The sequence below is a fragment of the Siphateles boraxobius genome, unplaced genomic scaffold (genome assembly GCF_051911475.1).
Source record: "Siphateles boraxobius isolate OS27281-9 unplaced genomic scaffold, OSU_SipBor_1 31, whole genome shotgun sequence".
Lineage (NCBI taxonomy): Eukaryota > Metazoa > Chordata > Actinopteri > Cypriniformes > Leuciscidae > Siphateles > Siphateles boraxobius.
This window is the reverse complement of record NW_027508931.1, coordinates 10722283-10741730: the sequence shown is the minus strand read 5'-3', so window position 1 is coordinate 10741730 and position 19448 is coordinate 10722283. Positions and strand designations below refer to the sequence as shown.

Sequence of the window (19448 nt, the reverse complement as noted above, 5' to 3'; positions counted from 1 at the left end):
TCACCACAGTAAGAATGGCTTCATTGCCTTATCTAGGCCATTGTAAATGAATGTGGCAGAATCTCTATTCTCAGGTGAGAATCTCATCTCCTCAGTAAGAGATGAAAGGGAGTTTGAACTTGATTTGAATTGCAAATGAGTGCCATCATACATCACTGGCAGCTTAAGTTATTTATGAAAGCCCTTCTTATGTTAGTTGTCAGCAGGCATGGTCTTGTTGGGCCATGAATGGAAAATAACTGTTCTGTGATCATTTAAACAGTGCATATATTTCAACCGGTCTGGAGCTTCATTCAAGAGGCTTTGATAACCCCCCCTCTTCAATTTTTGCAGTGGCAAAGTTTACTTTTGAAACTTGTAGCACAGACGAGAAAAATCTGGGCTGTTAATTGAATATGGATTTAACATGCACAGGATGAAAATGATAATACATATTTCAATATACAATTATGGGAAATAATTTGCCAGGTTTGATGGCTGCAAGATTATCTCCAGCTCCCTCCAAGCCTATAATATTCTGAGCAAAAATCATAAATCGGATCGCTTAGAGTCGCATAATTCATATTTGTACCACAAACAGTGTGGGACAACATTTAATACTGAGGGTCAGGGCTCTATGAGCAATAATAATAGTGATGCTTGCCAAGATTAAAGGTGATTAAAGCTATAGAAGCCTTGACAGTCAATACATTATATGATCACACGTAGAAAGTCTGATATTAGAATATCCTTCCTTACAGCAACCATGTAATCAGCTTCTGCAACATGCATCATCAGTTCAGTCCCCTCTGCTTATCAGGCGTGCATGGGTGGGACAGACCCCTCCAAGAGACCAGTGTTAAGTCTCAAATCCCTTGTCTTCAACAGATGTGTGGACCCCGTCTGCAATATTACGAATCCTACTATCAAGACTTAGCTTGTGAATATTACTTAGGTAATGTGGATGCTTCTTTGTAATCTTCCTAGAGCTGTGGTTCTCAATCCTGGTCCTGGAATACTGTACATTTTAGATGCCTTCTAATCTAACAGTACTGATTGAAAACTTATCAGCTCATTAATGGAGAGTTCAAGACCTAAAATGTGTGTGTCCAGGGAGACCCCCAGAATGTGAAGTGTTTTTTTGGTCCCCTGGACCAGGATTGAAAACCTATGTCATCTTTACACAGCTGAGTTAAGACTGCTCTGTACAGGCTCTGTGCCGCCTCCAAATTTTGTGCAAAGACGCAATGCTGCACAAAATATTAGTACTGAAATATGGTAGTTCTGACTAACCTCAACCCTGACTGAGTGCCTAAGGCAGTTTGGATGCTGCTGGAATTGTCATGACAGAGTATATTTAATTATTTATAATTTATAGTCTCATATTCATATAATTAAATATATCATTATTTATTCTGCATTTATATATATTTCTAATATATAAAACATATTTAAATATCTATATAAATATAATAAAAATAATATTATATTAATGTCGTATTAGGTAGCCTACATAACATAAAAATTATGTATTAACACACGTAGTTAATACAAACAGTGTAGGTCATGATGAACTTAATTAATATTCATGAGCCCCCCCCCCCCACCCCCCCTCTCTCACTCTCTCTCGCTCTCTCTCTCTCTCTCTCTCTCTCTCTCTCCTCCCAGTGTCACAATGAAAACTCGCTGTTCAGGATCACATCGCTCAAGAGTTTCTGCAAACGCCTAGCCGTATACAGTTTAATTTGAGAGCTTTCAATGGATTTTTTCGAATTTATTCTAGGAACGAGATGCTTCTTTATTCATGAAATCTGTTGCAGAACCGTATTGCGACATTCTTAACTTCATGGCGTTGAAAATGTAGACAGCAAATCTCACGAGAGCAAAAGTGTTCAGTGAAAGTGGAAATGCATGAAGGTGAGTTTGTTGAATGCTACTTTTGCCTGTCAAAATCTGTTATCGTATTTGTGCAAGTGTCAAACATGTTTTGAGAATTGTAAATATGTAATGTAGGCTACATTTACAACAAAGTAGCCTACTGTGGAATTACACAGTGATTAAATCAGATGGCTACACCGTGGTGCTGAATGATATTCACCATATTCATTTGCCACACTGTAAAATGTTTTAATAATTGTCATAATAGCATCTTTGTCTCTCTTCATCTATCTAGCTAAAAATCAAAAATTCATTTAAAACTCAATGCAGCATTTAAACTTCAAATTTCAGTCCATTTTGGTTGCAATGGGAACACTTTGCAAATACATGAACAGTATGACATAATTAGTCATTAGTCCATCAAGGTAGTTGTCTGTAAAAAAGATACTGGTGTAGTAGTTGGGTTATTCCTATTATGTTGTAAGTTTTAGGTCCCCATTATACTGTAAATGGCAGTTGTCTGCTACAAATTATAGTATAGAAATCTACATATTACTCCATTATTTTGGTGAGAAACATGAGCAAATATTAGCAATTGGTTTATCACACTGTAAAACTTCCCATCACGTTTTATGAAATTGCAGAAATCAGTTTGATAATATTAGCATTTGAATTTTAACTCTCCACCTCTCATGTCACGAAAATCACATGCAATGACCTAAACACAACCCTGCCTAACACGTGCTCCAGTATATTTAAAAACCTTTGTTGTTAAGCATAATCAATGACATCAAGCTATAGAGCTATGATTGCAAAACTTTCTGGGTTTAAATCCTGGGCAGGTGTCATTTTCTTTTTAATAAACCATGTAAATTGGAAACTCTGAACCTGTGGATGTATATCATGAGTTAGGGAGCATGTTGAATTTTTATTTTAAACTTAATTAACGTGACACAATACAACATCCACCTTTTACAGACTATTGCTCAGTAAAGACATTTATAATGTTTCAAAAGATAAAAAGCTTTTTTAAATTTAAATAAATGCTGTTCTTTTAGATCTTTCTAGACATCAAAAAGTCCTTGAAAAATATTTTTGCGATTTCCACAAAAATATTATTCAGCACAAGGTTTTCAACATTGATAATAATAACTGTTTCTTGAGCAGCAAATGAGAATATTAGAATGATTTCTGAAGGATCATGTGACACTGAAGACTGGAGTAATGATGCTGAAAATTCAGCTTTCAACTTCATAGGAATAAATAACATTTGAAAATATCCTCAAATAGAAAACAGCTATTTTAAATTGTAATAATTAAAAATAAAAATTCTTGCAGCCTTGGTTCTGCTTATCCTGATAGAGGAGGGCTTCGCATTGGCACAGAAAACTCAAGGTAAGTTTGAATTACGAACTTGCCTGCTAAGCCACGTTATATTTCCTGTGTGAGAGATTTAAATTAATTAATTAAATTATTTTTTATTAATATCTGTTTTGCTTTAATAACCATTACCTTTAATGTAGATCATCTTGTGCGTGTGTGTGTGTGTGTGTGCTGTTAGCTTTGCCTCAGAATGTGGCTGTTGAGGATAAGAAGCCTGCTCACTGTGGAACTTTGATCCAGAATGCAAATGGAGGATCATTTAGTTCCCCAAACTACCCCAACCCCTACCCACCAAACAAGGAGTGTGTTTACATACTGGAGGGTATGAGTAGCACTTCCACAAGCAAAGATACTTATTCTTTCCTATTCGTTGTTTTGATAAAACATGCACTGCAACCGTTTTGTTCATTATTTATAAAGACATTAATTCTTTAATTTGATAGAATTTTATTCAGCAAAAATGCATTAAATTGATCAAAAGTGACAGTAAAGAGATTTATAATGTTTCCAAAGACTTCTATTTCAAATAAATAGAAATAAATGATAAATCGAATCATCAAACAATCCTAAAAAAAAGGAATTACATTGCTATTTTTAACATTGATAATAATAAAATCTTCTTGAGAAACAAATCAGCATATGATTACTGGAGGATCATGTGACACTGAACACTCAAATAATGATGCTGAAAATTCACACTTTAAATTATATTAAAACAGAAAACAGTTATTTTAAATTTTAATAATATTTTAAAATATTACTGTTTTTACTGTATTTTTGATCAAATAAATGTAGTATTGGTGAGCATAAGACACTTATTTTAAAAAGATTTAAAAAAAATCTTACCAGCCCCAAACTTTTGAACAGTAGTGTATGTTTCTCAGTCACAACAGTTAGACATGTTAGTCCTAACCTTTTTCTTGTCTACATCAGCCCATCCACGGAAGAGAATCCAGCTCGCCTTCGATGACATCTACTACATCGAGCCGTCCTTCGAGTGCCGCTTTGATAACATTGAAATCCGTGATGGGCCGTTTGTTTTCTCGCCGTTGATTAATCGGTTCTGTGGGGCAAAGAGTCCAGGGATCGTCACCTCCTCTGGACGCTTCATGTGGATCAGATTTATTAGTGACGAGGAGCTGGAAGGCATGGGTTTCAGGGTGGAGTATTCATATACTGCAGGTAAATGCATCTTGCCATTCTTCATGCAATTAGATTTTTGAATCATTTGCTCTAATGCCTTTTTGCTCTGCTCCTTTTGTATTTTGTTGCACTTGATTTTTTTTTTATTATCCAAAAACCTCACTTGCATCCAGATCCAGATTTTCATCTCCATGTTGGAGGACTCTTGAATCCCATTCCAGGTAAACGGATAACACATATATATGGAGCATGGGTTGGGAGGTGGTTATTCCAGGGGGTTTGTCCCATTTATTGATTTGGATAAAAGCTTCTGCAAACCGACTTCTTATGTAAAATTTGTTTAAGAATCATTACATTTACCATGGCAGTTGGAAATTGTGCAGTTCTATTTTGGGTTTTTTTGTGCACTGATAATTTAAACTGTTTAAATAAACAACTAAACCTGACCTTGCAAGTCTTGCAGAAACAGACTTTTTCTTAGTGCCAGATTTTTTTTTGTAGATTTTGCTACCTATCAGAATAACAGTTTATGCGGTCTCTTTTTCAGTTGCTATGGTTACCGAGCCCAACAAATATAAATGTAAATTCCATCTGTAGTGTATCAATTATGTAAACTCCTAAATATTTCAGTGCCCCAGAATTTATTAGTATTACTTTTCCCAGCTGCTGTCTGCAGACTCTCGGGTCTCTTTCTCAGGCTATAATTTTATAATAATTTGAATGCCATAATGTTGATTTAATTGTCTTTATCTTTACTCTTGTCTCTTCCCCTCAGACTGTCAGTTTGAAATGTCTGGATTAGATGGTATAATCAGATCTAGTCAAGTTGACGAGGAAAACAAGGTGAAATCAGGGGAAGCATTGGATTGTATTTGGACCATACGAGCTCCACCGATGTCTAAGGTTAGTAATGCAGCACTGGGTAAACATCTGTTCCTCTCACATTTTTTAATAAGGGATCATGTACAGTCACAAGTAGATGGTTTTGTATTACCATGGAGGGGGTTCATTTTATGATAATGTATGCTATCCTGCTTCTTACACAACTTTTTACCAAATAAATAAATGAATGGACTTTAAATAATGAAATTATTTTATTATGTGAGAGGATAGTGACCATGAAACTAGTACAGCTTTTTAGGATATAGGTTGCCTGGAAGAATGAGCAATTATGTAGTTCAACACTTTATATAAAATAATTTCCTCGGAATTATAATTAATTTTTTTATAGCGCAATATAATAAAACTTCAAATGTCAGGACTCTACACTTACATTTATTTTTAGGAGTACTTGTGCTCCCTAATTTAAAAAAATAAAATAATATAGGAGCACAGTTAAAAATTAAGGTGCACCTTCTCAACTTTTATAGGGGAATATTTGCCTCTTTAAATTTATTTTCAGGGATGTTTTTCTTAAACCTTTTTATGAGGCATTTTCTTCTAACCTTATTAAATGTCATCTTTCATGTCAAATTCTTCAATTTATATTTATTTCAATTTAAAATGTAAAATTTTGAATATAGAAATATTGAATGATTAAAATAATTGAAATGGCACTTTAAAAAATGAAACTAGAACCACCAGTAGGTGGTAACAGGTCACTGTCTTTGTTACTGATCATTCATTAAATAGATTTGTTCGAAACAGCTGATTCTTTCAGGAACAAAGCAATTGTGACTGTCTTTAGCTGTGTCCCAATTCAAATTCTGCATCCTTCAAAGGACTCTGACTTCAAAGACCCCGCCTTCGAGGGCGCGAAGGTCGGACTGAACATTGTTAAATGAGACAGTCTAGTCGGTTTAATATGGAGTTGTCCCACCCTTTTTTGTCCCTGGGTTTTCCACAAGGTTTAGAATTGTGTTTATGGGAATTTTTGACCATTCTTCTAGAAGCGCATTTGAGAGGTCCGGACCGGACACGGAGGCTGCGGTACCTGGTGGCATGGACAGACGAGGCGAGAGAAAAGGAGACGGAAGCATGAGGAGCGACAGAGACGAGAGAGAAAAAAAAAATCTTGGTCCGGTTCCCACAACGCGCTGTCATCTGGTCCTCCACTAGCTGTGGGATCTTCTCCGCGGTGCCTGGCGGTGGCGCTGGATAGGCCTCGGTGGACGGCTCAACACTCCTCCGCCACCTGGTGGACGTAGCAGGAGTCCCCCGCTCCCTGCTCCTCCCCATCATGGCGGATGGCAGCAGGCTCCGGCCCACGACGCCGTCTCCTCCACTCCCTCACAGACGGCATCTGTCACATATAACAAAACAAACAAAACACAAGTCCAGGCCTGGCCTCTCTCTATCTCCACAGTCGTCGCTCCTTCTTTTATGCTTCCGCTCCTCCGTGAGAGATACGAGACCGGTGTGTCGCGCAGGTGTCGCTCATCAGTAATCACGCCACCGGCCTCGTGTCGCTCTCTCACGGCCCTCGGCCTCGTCCTGCTCGCCACAGTGTACTTCTGCAATTTATTTTTTAAAAATCCTGTCATCACTGGCGCACAATGAATTCTGGGGTACGTGAGGCCGCTAAGGGTCCATCTGTTTTATCCTTCATTTCATAGGAAACGAAGGACGCATTTGAAGGAGCCTTTGAATTGGGACAGCCTTCGTCGTGCCGTGGTGACGCAACCGGCCTTCGAAGGATGCAGCCTCTGAATTCAGACACAGCATTTGTGAATGGGTCACTGAATCTTTCACTCACCCGATTCAAACAGATTCATTCATCAACAAAACATCGCTGTGTGTTTTCTCGGAAATGCGCAGCGGCTCAGCTGTGACTTTGTTTGGAACTATTTTTGTTGATGAAATAGCGCAAAACCAGACAATATTGTGCCTAAAATGTAAGTCACTTAATATTAACTTCTTGGTTATTCATCAGTATCACAAATCAATATCACAAATCACAATAAGTTAAATCAATATCACATTTGCAACCGTGCTGAAATCGCGCATGTTAACCTGCTGCACCTCTATGTAGTTCCTCGCACAAAACTATCTCGCACTTGCTGTGTTGGCTGAAGGCATTTAAAGCAGCCAATCACAGTGCAATACTGAACTGTTGTGCAGTTTGGATGCCTTTTGGCAGTTGTAGTTTTAATTTTTATTTGATTACACAGTTGTTGTTCATTAGCTTTGATCGGGTCATTCGCACTGTGCAACCAAATATATTTTCACTGTCGCATGCTGTCATTTTGTTCGCTCTGTAGAGCACTGTGTGTACCATTACAGTAGCATTACCAGTCTCTGTTTGTGTTTCTATTTCACACACAGATATATCTCCGCTTTCTGGAGTATCAGATGGAGAACTCAAATGAGTGTAAGAAAAACTTTGTTGCGATATATGAAGGCAGTAATGCCATTGAAGATCTAAAGGCCAAGTTCTGCAGCACTGTTGCCAATGACATCACACTTGACAATCCCGTTGGTGTTGTCCGAATGTGGGCCGATGAGAACAGCAAACTGAGTCGGTTCCGTATGCTCTTTACGGTCTTTGCTGAACGTAAGCATTCACAAACCTTTTTACTGTCTGCAATTTTATTAAATTTATAATTCATCCAAAAAATGAAAATTCTGTCATTACTTACCCACATCTCGTACTATACACATGTGCTGTTATTTTCCCATTGAATGCAAAAGGAGATTTTTTTTAATCTATTTAAATCTATTTTATTTTTTAGATCTAATTTTCCAACTCTTTGGGTGAAATTTTCCTTTATCTTCAATAGGCATGTGCCGGTATCAAATTTTCATGCTGCGATTAATTGATTGAGCTTTTATCACGGTATTGTCACGGAACACACACTGGAGGCAGAAAATCCAAAAGCAGTAGTTTAATATAAAAGGGCAATCCAAACTCTTAGTCATCCAGGCAGGGGTCAAAAGTCCAATAAGGCAATCCAAAACATAAAATACAAACGAGAACCAGTATGATACAAATAACGGAAGTGTGGGGACATAATACAAGGACTCCGTGACATATACTGAAACAGACAGGGTTATATACACAGGGAATCGACAATGATAATGGGGAATTGGCTGAGTGCAATGATCAGTGATAAGAAACAGCTGAGTGCAATGATGAGACAAAGGATCGTGGGAAATGTAGTTCATAATTGAAGGACACCGTGGGAAAGGAGGACATCTAGTGGACATCAGGGGAACACAAACCCAACACTGTGACATAACCCCCCCTCTACGGAGCGGCTACCAGACGCTCCATGACAACAACAAGAAACACAGAAAACACAACACAATATAATACAAGAGGTTCAGGAGGGAGGTGGAACGGTGGAGGATCAGGGGGAGGGAAGGTGGGCCAGGTCCATGAAGGGAGACAGGAACAAGGAGTGAGGGTTTAACCGGGGACCGGGGCAAAACAAAAAATCTATTGGGCATCCAGGGGTAAACACAAAGTCTATCGGGATGCCAGGGCGAAACGCACAGTTCATCGGGAGGCCAGGGCGAGACGCAAAGTCCATCGGGCGGCCAGGGCGAGACGTAAAGTCCATCGGGCGGCCAGGGCGAAGAAGACCTCTCGGGCGGCCAGGGCGGCAAAGACCCCTCGGGCGGCCAGGGCGGCCCCTCGGGCGGCCAGGGCGGCGAAGACCCCTCGGGCGGCCAGGGCGGCGAAGACCCCTCGGGCGGCCAGGACGGCGAAGACCCCTCGGGCGGCCAGGGCGGCGAAGACCCCTCGGGCGGCCAGGGCGGCGAAGACCCCTCGGGCGGCCAGGGCGGTCCCTCGGGCGGCCAGGGCGGCGAAGACCCCTCGGGCGGCCAGGGCGGCGAAGACCCCTCGGGCGGCCAGGGCGGCGAAGACCCCTCGGGCGGCCAGGGCGGCGAAGACCCCTCGGGCGGCCAGGGCGGCGAAGACCCCTCGGGCGGCCAGGGCGGCGAAGACCCCTCGGGCGGCCAGGGCGGCGAAGACCCCTCGGGCGGCCAGGGCGGCGAAGACCCCTCGGGCGGCCAGGGCGGCGAAGACCCCTCGGGCGGCCAGGGCGGAGCAGACACCGGCTCAGGAAGAGCAGACACCGGCTCAGGAAGAGCAGACACCGGCTCAGGAACAGCAGACACCGGCTCAGGAACAGCAGACACCGGCTCAGGAACAGCAGACACCGGCTCAGGAACAGCAGACACCGGCTCAGGAACAGCAGACACCGGCTCAGGAACAGCAGACACCGGCTCAGGAACAGCAGACACCGGCTCAGGAACAGCAGACACCGGCTCAGGAACAGCAGACACCGGCTCAGGAACAGCAGACACCGGCTCAGGAACAGCAGACACCGGCTCAGGAACAGCAGACACCGGCTCAGGAACAGCAGACACCGGCTCAGGAACAGCAGACACCGGCTCAGGAACAGCAGACACCGGCTCAGGAACAGCAGACACCGGCTCAGGAACAGCAGACACCGGCTCAGGAACCGCAGACACCGGCTCAGGAACCGCAGACACCGGCTCAGGAACCGCAGACACCGGCTCAGGAACCGCAGACACCGGCTCAGGAACAGCAGACACCGGCTCAGGAACAGCAGACACCGGCTCAGGAACAGCCACAAGAACTGTAATAGTCACAAAAACAGACACAAACACAGAAACAAACACTGGCTCTGGAACAGGCACTGGCTCTGGAACAGGCACTGGCTCTGGAACAGGCACTGGCTCTGGAACAGGCACTGGCTCTGGAACAGGCACTGGCTCTGGAACAGGCACTGGCTCTGGAACAGGCACTGGCTCTGGAACAGGCACTGGCTCTGGAACAGACACTGGCTCTGGAACAGACACTGGCTCTGGAACAGACACTGGCTCTGGAACAGACACTGGCTCTGGAACAGACACTGGCTCTGGAACAGACACTGGCTCTGGAACAGGCATTGGCTCAGCCTCCGGCTCTGGAACAGGCATTGGCTCAGCCTCCGGCTCTGGAACAGGCATTGGCTCAGCCTTCGGCTCTGGAACAGGCATTGGCTCAGTCTCCGGCTCTGGAACAGGCATAGGCTCTGGAACAGGCATTGGCTCTGCCTCCGGCTCTGGAACAGGCATAGGCTCTGGAACAAGCATTGGCTCTGCCTCCGGATCTGGAACGGGCAATGGCTCTGCCTCCAGCTCTGGAACAGCAGACACTAGCTCCGGCTCTGGAACAGCAGACATGGGCATGTCCAGGATCCGAACCAGACGCTCCAGATAGTCCAGATCCAAGAAGGCAGACGGCACTGGCTCTGCCTCCGGCGCTGGAACGGATACTGGCTCTGCCTCCGGCTCTGGAACAGGCATTGGCTCTGCCTCCGGCTCTGGAACCGGCATTGGCTCTGCCTCCGGCTCTGGAACCGGCAATGGCTCTGCCTCCGGCTCTGGAATGGGCACTGGCTCTGCCTCCGGCTCTGGAACGGCCATTGGCTCTGCCTCCGGCTCCGGCTCTGGAACAGCAGACACTGGTTCCGGCTCTGGAACAGCAGACACGGGCATGTCCAGGATCCGAGCCAGACGCTCCAGATAGTCCCGGCCCAGGAAGGCGGACGGAACGTGAACAGTCTCTCGTTGGGCAGACGTGACGTGAACAGTCTCTCGCTGGGCAGACGTGACGTGAACAGTCTCTCGCTGGGCAGACGTGACGTGAACAGTCTCTCGCTGGGCAGACGTGACGTGAACAGTCTCTCGCTGGGCAGACGTGACGTGAACAGTCTCTCGCTGGGCAGACGTGACGTGAACAGTCTCTCGCTGGGCAGACGGAACGTGAACAGTCTCTCGCTGGGCAGACGGAACGTGAAGATTCTCTGACTGGGCAGACGGGACGTGAACAGTCTCTGACTGGGTAGACGGGACGTGAACAGTCTCTGACTGGGCAGACGGGACGTGAACAGGCTCTCGACCACCTCCTCCACTGCGACCTCCACGGGTTCCACGAAACTTAACTAATCGGGTCCCCTTAAAAAACTCCCTTCTCTCCCGCTCGGTGGCTGGGGAAGAGATATTGAGAAACATACCGCTGGATCTTGTGTGACGGAGTCCTTCTGTCACGGAACACACACTGGAGGCAGAAAATCCAAAAGCAGTAGTTTAATATAAAAGGGCAATCCAAACTCTTAGTCATCCAGGCAGGGGTCAAAAGTCCAATAAGGCAATCCAAAACATAAAATACAAACGAGAACCAGTATGATACAAATAACGGAAGTGTGGGGACATAATACAAGGACTCCGTGACATATACTGAAACAGACAGGGTTATATACACAGGGAATCGACAATGATAATGGGGAATTGGCTGAGTGCAATGATCAGTGATAAGAAACAGCTGAGTGCAATGATGAGACAAAGGATCGTGGGAAATGTAGTTCATAATTGAAGGACACCGTGGGAAAGGAGGACATCTAGTGGACATCAGGGGAACACAAACCCAACACTGTGACAGGTATACGGTATTATCACGATATTTTAATTGCACAAGAGAAACAGACGGGGGGTATCTAAAAAAAACTTGCATCACAATGTGTAATTGTGATTGTCAAAACATTAATTTTATTTTTTAGTGACAACATGTTATAATGTTTACATGGTACAGTTACTGAGGCTACTGTTTGTATTATTGCTTAACACAATTTTCATGATTTCAATTAAATTCTTGGATTTAATTTCAATCTTGATTCAATATTGACTCATTTGGATAAATATTAGGTAGGCTACAGTAGATAGCCTGCATTTAATTTTTTCTCAAGAAAAAATATATCTCACATAATGCTGTAAACATACAGAGAGAAATTAAATATAATGCATACAATATAAATATAATAATAATATAAATATAAAAATGTAATATGCCGTAATTTTCATTATAATAACAATTATATAATGACAAGTAAACATATATTAAAATAATATAGTGCACATATTTAGCAAAATACTCCTCTCTATAGCTATTTTCTTATAGTCAACTAACATTAAATGGCTTTCCTGAGGTAAATGTAACGTTCTGTGACATAATTGTTCTCCTGCAGTGTTATTGACCTCTTTCCGTGGTTGAAAAACACTGATTGATCGAAAGTACGTATACCTTTCGGTGGGTTGTACTGTATCTTTAATAAAAAGTAACAGATGATCTGTTTACTTGAACTGAGGCGCGCGATCTGTCACGTCATTTACAAGCACCAAAACAGTATTTATTGTCTGAATTTCGTTATAAAACCTGAGAGCTGATATTTTTTTCATATCAAAAGTAACCTGCTCTGTCTAGTCTGTCGGTGTCAGTGTCCTCTTTGCTCCGCGATTTTTCTCTGCGTGAGAAAATGGATGTGTGGCGCGAGACCGTGTGAAAGTGTCAATTGCGTGAGTCTCAAGCTGCTGAATGCGTGAGAGTTGGCAGCCATGCGGGGGATAAATAGTCGGAAGCGTTCCTCCCTCCGCCGTGCTTCTTTTCCATGTGAGGATTGTTTACATTAGACTAGAGTGCACACTGCATTCACACAGTGCTTATACATGTGATGTGGGGATTGTTTACATCAAAGTGCGCACGTGTTTTGCGCAGCATATACGCATTGTTTTTTTAAGCGGTTGATGGAAAATAAGCTGATGCGCGTTCTAAAGATCTAAATTCGGATCTATTATTTTTCACGGTATTTCGAAGTCCCCGCGATAACAATATCGTGCATATTCATTACCGCGATTTATCGCATTACCGAATACCGGCACATGTCTAATCTTCAATCCTTTGTCTAGGAATAGTACATTATAACTAAAACCATCTTTAACTAAACAAAATCTGTCAGATGTTTTGAATGACACAATAACTAACCAATGGTACTAGATTTTAAATGTGGTATAAGAGGTCCACCAAGTGGACATTATGTGCATTATATGTTTGTCTGGCTTTCATGTCATTAAAAACTCTGTTTTGCAGCTCCATGTTCAGCCAACACATTTTTCTGTCACAGCAACATGTGCATCAACAATACTCTGGTCTGTAATGGTGTTCAGAACTGTGTGTTTCCCTGGGATGAGAACAATTGCAAAGGTAAAAATGTGCTTTGCTTTCACATGACCGGTTTCCAACTAGTGTCGCTAATGAGATGCAAATCTTCTTAAGACTTTTGCAAGCAAATCAATGTTTTTGTCGATATCTTTCACAGAACTAGATTCCCTCCTTCAGGGGTTTGACCTCAATGAACTGATGTCCACTAAATTAATGTTGAGTATATAAAGCACATAATATTTATGCATATTGAAGTATTAGTCTATGAAGGATTGGACATCATGGGTTCAAGGGTTATTATGCAGAGCAGAAAATGCCATGAGCCCTGGTTATGTAAAGCAGTAATAAGGATTGATGAATTCAGTTTTATTGTCATTGTTCTGATTTAGGTGGAAAATATGAATTTTTCCTCAATCATGACCCTGGCCTCTTCGGCTTTCTTTTGTCTTTGTTGTCCCGTCTCTCTCAGAAAAGAAGTCTAAAAGTTTTTTCCAGCATATGAGTAAAACTCATTGCACTGTGATTGGAGTGTCCACTGGTGTTGTTTTTCTTCTTCTCATCATATCTGTATTTATACAGATGAAGCAGCCGAGAAAGAAGGTGACTATTCATATCGAGAAATCACCATTTAGAATGACAAATTACCAGCCTCCTAGGTGTCAGAAATGCACATTAAAGTTATATACATTTTCAACGTGAAAAATATTCTTTCATCAGCCTCTTATATACATAAGCCGTTTGTAGGTTGATTTCCCTGAAAAAAGTAAACACTGTGGCGCTATCAAAACATTACTAGTGCTTTTGTTTATTTCGGCTTCAGCAACACTGCAATATTGACTCAGCCAATGGTGTGACTTTGGGTCTGTTTGTTTGACCAGTAGTAAGGGTTGATTTATGGAAAACATCATCCATATGGTTGTGGCTTCCATTATTAAAAAAATACAAGATAATGGAGGTAAAACGATCATTGTGCCAAATTTAATTTTGCAATGATCTAATTTTGTCTTGTGTTCTTTTTATAGGCGTACACACACACACACACACACACACACACACACACACACACACACACACACACACACACACACACACACACACACATATTTACTTTCAATTACTTATCACTTTTATAATTAGAGTTTTTCAGTTTAGCAAGTTTTTCTTTTATTAAGTTTAATAAATCCATGATGAAGTCAATAAATAATTGTGGTAGATATTCACTCAATATAGACCAAAATAATCAGGATTATAATTCTTGTCAAAACTAAGCAGCTCTATCTGACAGCATGGATAAAAATGGGAAAAAAACATTAATAAAAATGTATTAATTATTTAATTTGTATTCAAATGTTTTAATTAATGTGAATAATTAATAATAATATAATCATTAATTATTATTACTGATTCAATTAAAGAATAATAAAACTCATGGAAATGTACTCGATTGATATATTGAATGCACAAACGCAGTCATATTGTGTGTTCATTGAGCATTTCTTTCCACATTTTTACAAAAATGTTCTTTGCAAACTTTGATCAAAATGTAATTCTTCACCTCTGAAACAACTTTCCTTTTTAGATGATGTCACAAATCCCTCTTAAAATCAAAATAATATCCCTCTCTACATTTTATTTTCTCATTAAAAATCCTTTCCCCCCAGAAATACATAAAATTGCTAAAGTAGAATAGTGAAACGGGATTTTACACTGATGTTAAGCATTAAAACCCTAGTATTTATTTATTACTTGGTGCATGGAAGTTTAACTTGCAAAAACATGTGACATTGCTAATATGTATTTATCTTCTGCAGGTTTTGAGCCGTAAAGGTTTATTCAGCACTGCAGAGATGCAGGAGGTGCTGGAGCCGCCTCAGTATGAGCTGTTCTCCATGCGGGAAGCTGAGCTGCCGGATGAGCTGTCGGAGGAGCTGGAGGGTCTGCAGAAACTCCGCCGGTCCTCCAGCGTTTCCCGCTGCGTCCACGAGCATCACTGTGGAACTCAGAGCAACGCTGCTTCCATTGTTATGGCAACCAGAGCCCATCATCTCTCGCAGGGCTCTGAGGAGCTGAGTACGGTTGTCGGGGCCAGAGGCTGGGGCAGTTACCATGGACGCAGGAGCAGCTCGCGCTCGCACCCTTTCACGCACGATCCGCGCTCGCACGCTTACAGTGCACAGAGTCTGCACGAGGCACTTGAAGATGAAGATCTCGGGCTGGAGGGACGTGTGATGGAAGAAATCGGCTACAATGATGTTTTCGCCCGCGGACGCAATGTCGTGATGGTACGTAACCCTGTCCAGCAGCGTTCTCTCTCTATGGACTTCTGAGTGGAGGGTCAGAATCAGCTGACACTTTTTACATCCTGTTTAAAAATACAATAATATAATTCATACAGGGGCGGAGCTAGGGGGCCGTGGCCACCATTGACCGAAGCTTGGCCACCCTGCTCACAATTAGCCATTTCTGTCTTTTTTATCTTGACCAGAATTGAGTTTATTTAGACGTAGAACCGTCTCTTTAGGACCCCAACACACGGGAGACTTTTCAGGTGCGCACGCAAAGTTTGCATCAGTGCCAGGCGCAAATCATACAAAAGCGTAAAAAAAAAACACGGGTGCCGGGGAAACTCAGCGCCTCTGGTGAACAGTAAATATAGAAAATCGCTGAATAGCTGGGTAAATACAACTTGGTTAAATGTGGAGATGATTAAAGCAGAGTACTCTGGGACCGGGCCATATTCCGAGATCGGAGCCCTCCCCTCTGACAGAACGCTAAATGCACATACTCTCTTGCTCTTTCTGATTATTTGTAAGTGTAAACTCGTGAATTGTATTCAGTAGTGTTGTAGGCACTAAAACTGTTCAGGGCTGCGTTCCTCAAATGCATTGTGACCTAAGTTGATCGCAGAGACCATTGGTTGCAATGGTTCAATGATCTACTTAGGCCTACAATGCTTTTGGGAGACGTAGCCCAGTAAGTTCTCCACCAAACAAATTTTTTATGTTTGAAATTTGAACATTTCTATGCCACCCCAGACTGGTTGATGGCCCCTGCCTGGCCACACCAATGAAAATATCTTGGCTCCGCCACTGAACACATAGCTGTAAATGTTCACATTTGCCCACACCTTCTTTTATTATTTTAGTTTTTTTTTTGGTCGTAGTTTTATGTGTGACCTCTTTGCCGTTCCTATAATTTATTTCAAGCCAAGTCGGGTAGTTTTATTGGTGTTATTCTCATTCTTCAATTGTAAATTGAGCAATTGTCTAATGATTCATTAATTATTTATCCCCTTTTTGCATATCATTTAGACAAACACATGTCTTTGTGTCACCTGCATCACACATGAGCCAGTTTTCTATTTGAATATATTCAAAAATGTAATTTATTCCTTTGGTAGCAAAGCTGAATTTTCAACATCATTACTCCAGTCTTCAGTGTCACATGATCCTTCAGAAATCATTCTAATATTCTCATTTGCTGCTCCAGCAACATTTAGAATAGAATAGTACAGTATGTGATTCCGAATTCAACACATGATTAGCTGGTTCAGGTGTGTTTAATAGCCGAAAGGTGGCCCTCCAGGAATAAAAGAAACGTATAGTAAATATGTAACCAGATGACTAAGTTAGATAATAGAGATCTATGTTGCAAATTTCCCCAAGTTCCTTTTTCTGCAAATACTTTTTCTTTCTTTTCCCAAGTGCGCGTGGAAAAGCCCATATATATGGGTTTGTCTGACTCACTGTGCAGCCGAATGACTTTTATGGCCATATTATGACTGTAGACATAATAACCTGCCCTGTAAATCAAACGGTCCAAACTGTACAGAAATGTCATGCCCTTTTTCCCCTCCACTGATTCGCCCTTTCTCATACTGTAACATATTTCCCATTATTATTATTATTTATTTATTTTTCTGTGTTCTTCGATTTTGTAATTTTATTCTGATCCATGTTCTTGTTTCTTCTCGACCATTTTGGTTAGCCTTCATTGTTTGTGAATATCTTAGTTATGTCACACTTCATAGATTGTCATGTGGAGTTTTTTTTTATTTTAAATACAGTAAATCTACTTTTGTCTTCTTCATCCCTGTATTAAACATGCAAATTTTTACAGCACATTTTGGCATGTGTCTCTCATAAGTTGCACAACTGCTAGTCAGTGATGGTCCACCATATACACTCACCTAAAGGATTATTAGGAACACCATACTAATACTGTGTTTGACCCCCTTTCGCCTTCAGAACTTCCTTAATTCCACGTGGCATTGATTCAACAAGGTGCTGAAAGCATTCTTTAGAAATGTTGGCCCATATTGATTGGATAGCATCTTGCAGTTGATGGAGATTTGTGGGATGCACATCCAGGGCACGAAGCTCCCGTTCCACCACATCCCAAAGATGCTCTATTGGGTTGAGATCTGGTGACTGTGGGGGCCATTTTAGTACAGTGAACTCGTTGTCATGTTCAAGAAACCAATTTGAAATGATTCGAGCTTTGTGACATGGTGCATTATCCTGCTGGAAGTAGCAATCAGAGGATGGGTACATGGTGACCATAAAGAGATGGACATGGTCAGAAACAATGCTCAGGTAGGCCGTGGCATTTAAACAATGCCCAATTGGCACTAAGGGGCCTAAAGTGTGCCAAGAAACACCCCCCACACCATTACACCACTACTACCAGCCTGCACAGTGGTAACAAGGCATGATGGATCCATGTTCTCATCCTGTTTACGCCAAATTCTGACTCTACCATCTGAATGTCTCAACAGAAATCGAGACTCATCAGACCAGGCAACATTTTTCGAGTCTTCAACTGTCCAATTTTGGTGAGCTCTTGCAAATTGTAGCCTCTTTTTCTTATTTGTAGCGGAGATGAGTGGTACACGGTGGGGTCTTCTGCTGCTGTAGCCCATCCGCCTCAAGGTTGTGCGTGTTGTGGCTTCACAAATGCTTTGCTGCATTCCTCGGTTGTAACGAGTGGTTATTTCAGTCAAAGTTGTTTTTCTATCAGCTTGAATCAGTCGGCCCATTCTCCTCTGACCTATAGCATCAACAAGGCATTTTCGCCCACAGGACTGCCACATACTGAATGTTTTTCCCTTTTCACACCATTCTTTGTAAACCCTAGAAATGGTTGTGCGTGAAAATCCCAGTAACTGAGCAGATTGTGAAATACTCAGACCGGCCCATCTGGCACCAACAACCAACAACCACGCTCAAAATTGCTTAAATCACCTTTTTTTCCCATTCTGACATTCAGTTTGGAGTTCAGGAGATTGTCTTGACCAGGAGCACACCCCTAAATGCATTGAAGCAACTGCCATGTGATTGGTTGATTAGATAATTGCATTAATGATAAATTGAACAGGTGTTCCTAATAATACTTTAGGTGAGTGTATATATATATAAGTCAGAATGACAGAACAAGGTAAACTGAACTTAAACATATGAGACACTTCAAGCATGGATTTATTGTCTTTAAAATGTCTATAAAAACAGCAGCGTTTCTGATAAGAATATCATTAAAGCTGCTTTTATCCATAACATTAATTATAGGGACTGTCACATGAAGTGGTTGTGATTTAGGCCACCGCCAGGTTCAAAAGGCACAATGGCAATAGGTCATGTTTAATTAGATGAACTTGCTGCTGTGAATTAATAAATTATAAAGAGGGTGCAGTGAAAAAGCTATGCTTTCCTCAACTGAGCATAATGCAATAGTATGTGCACATAAGCTACCAGTACGCAAATCCTTTAATCACATCTATAAATCAGGCCTATTGATAACGCAGGCAAATGCTGTGAAATTAAGTCAGTTTCAATATATATTTTGAGTCTGGAGGTTACTTGTTAAAAAAACAGTGAGGATACCTGGGCTGATCCCATATACTGTAATTTACTTTATGTGCATAGTATTTTTTTTGTGATCAAATGTTCATCCTGTAATTTGTCATTTAGGTGCAATTGTTTTCAAGCTACTAGATAGAGGACCTGAAATAAATCAAAGCTAAAAGCCTCGCTCAAAAGGCATGTAGTGTTAACTGGATTTTGACTTCAATAAACATTGAGGTTATACACATTTATTACTAAGGAAAGTTACCAAATCT

At 41.6% G+C, this 19448-nt stretch overlaps 1 protein-coding gene across 1 annotated transcript; it reads left to right on the top strand.

Annotated features, from left to right (window-relative positions):
* The first annotated feature begins 1650 nt into the window (after positions 1-1650).
* neto2b (neuropilin (NRP) and tolloid (TLL)-like 2b) lies at positions 1651-17455 on the top strand. Its single transcript, XM_077193997.1, has 10 exons — positions 1651-1896; positions 3196-3252; positions 3419-3562; positions 4174-4422; positions 4557-4604; positions 5159-5286; positions 7648-7876; positions 13262-13375; positions 13803-13933; positions 15145-17455. Exons 1-10 carry the CDS (start codon positions 1887-1889, stop codon positions 15658-15660), a joined length of 1626 nt encoding a protein of 541 aa, XP_077050112.1. The 5' UTR covers positions 1651-1886; the 3' UTR covers positions 15661-17455.
* The last annotated feature ends 1993 nt before the right edge of the window (positions 17456-19448 follow it).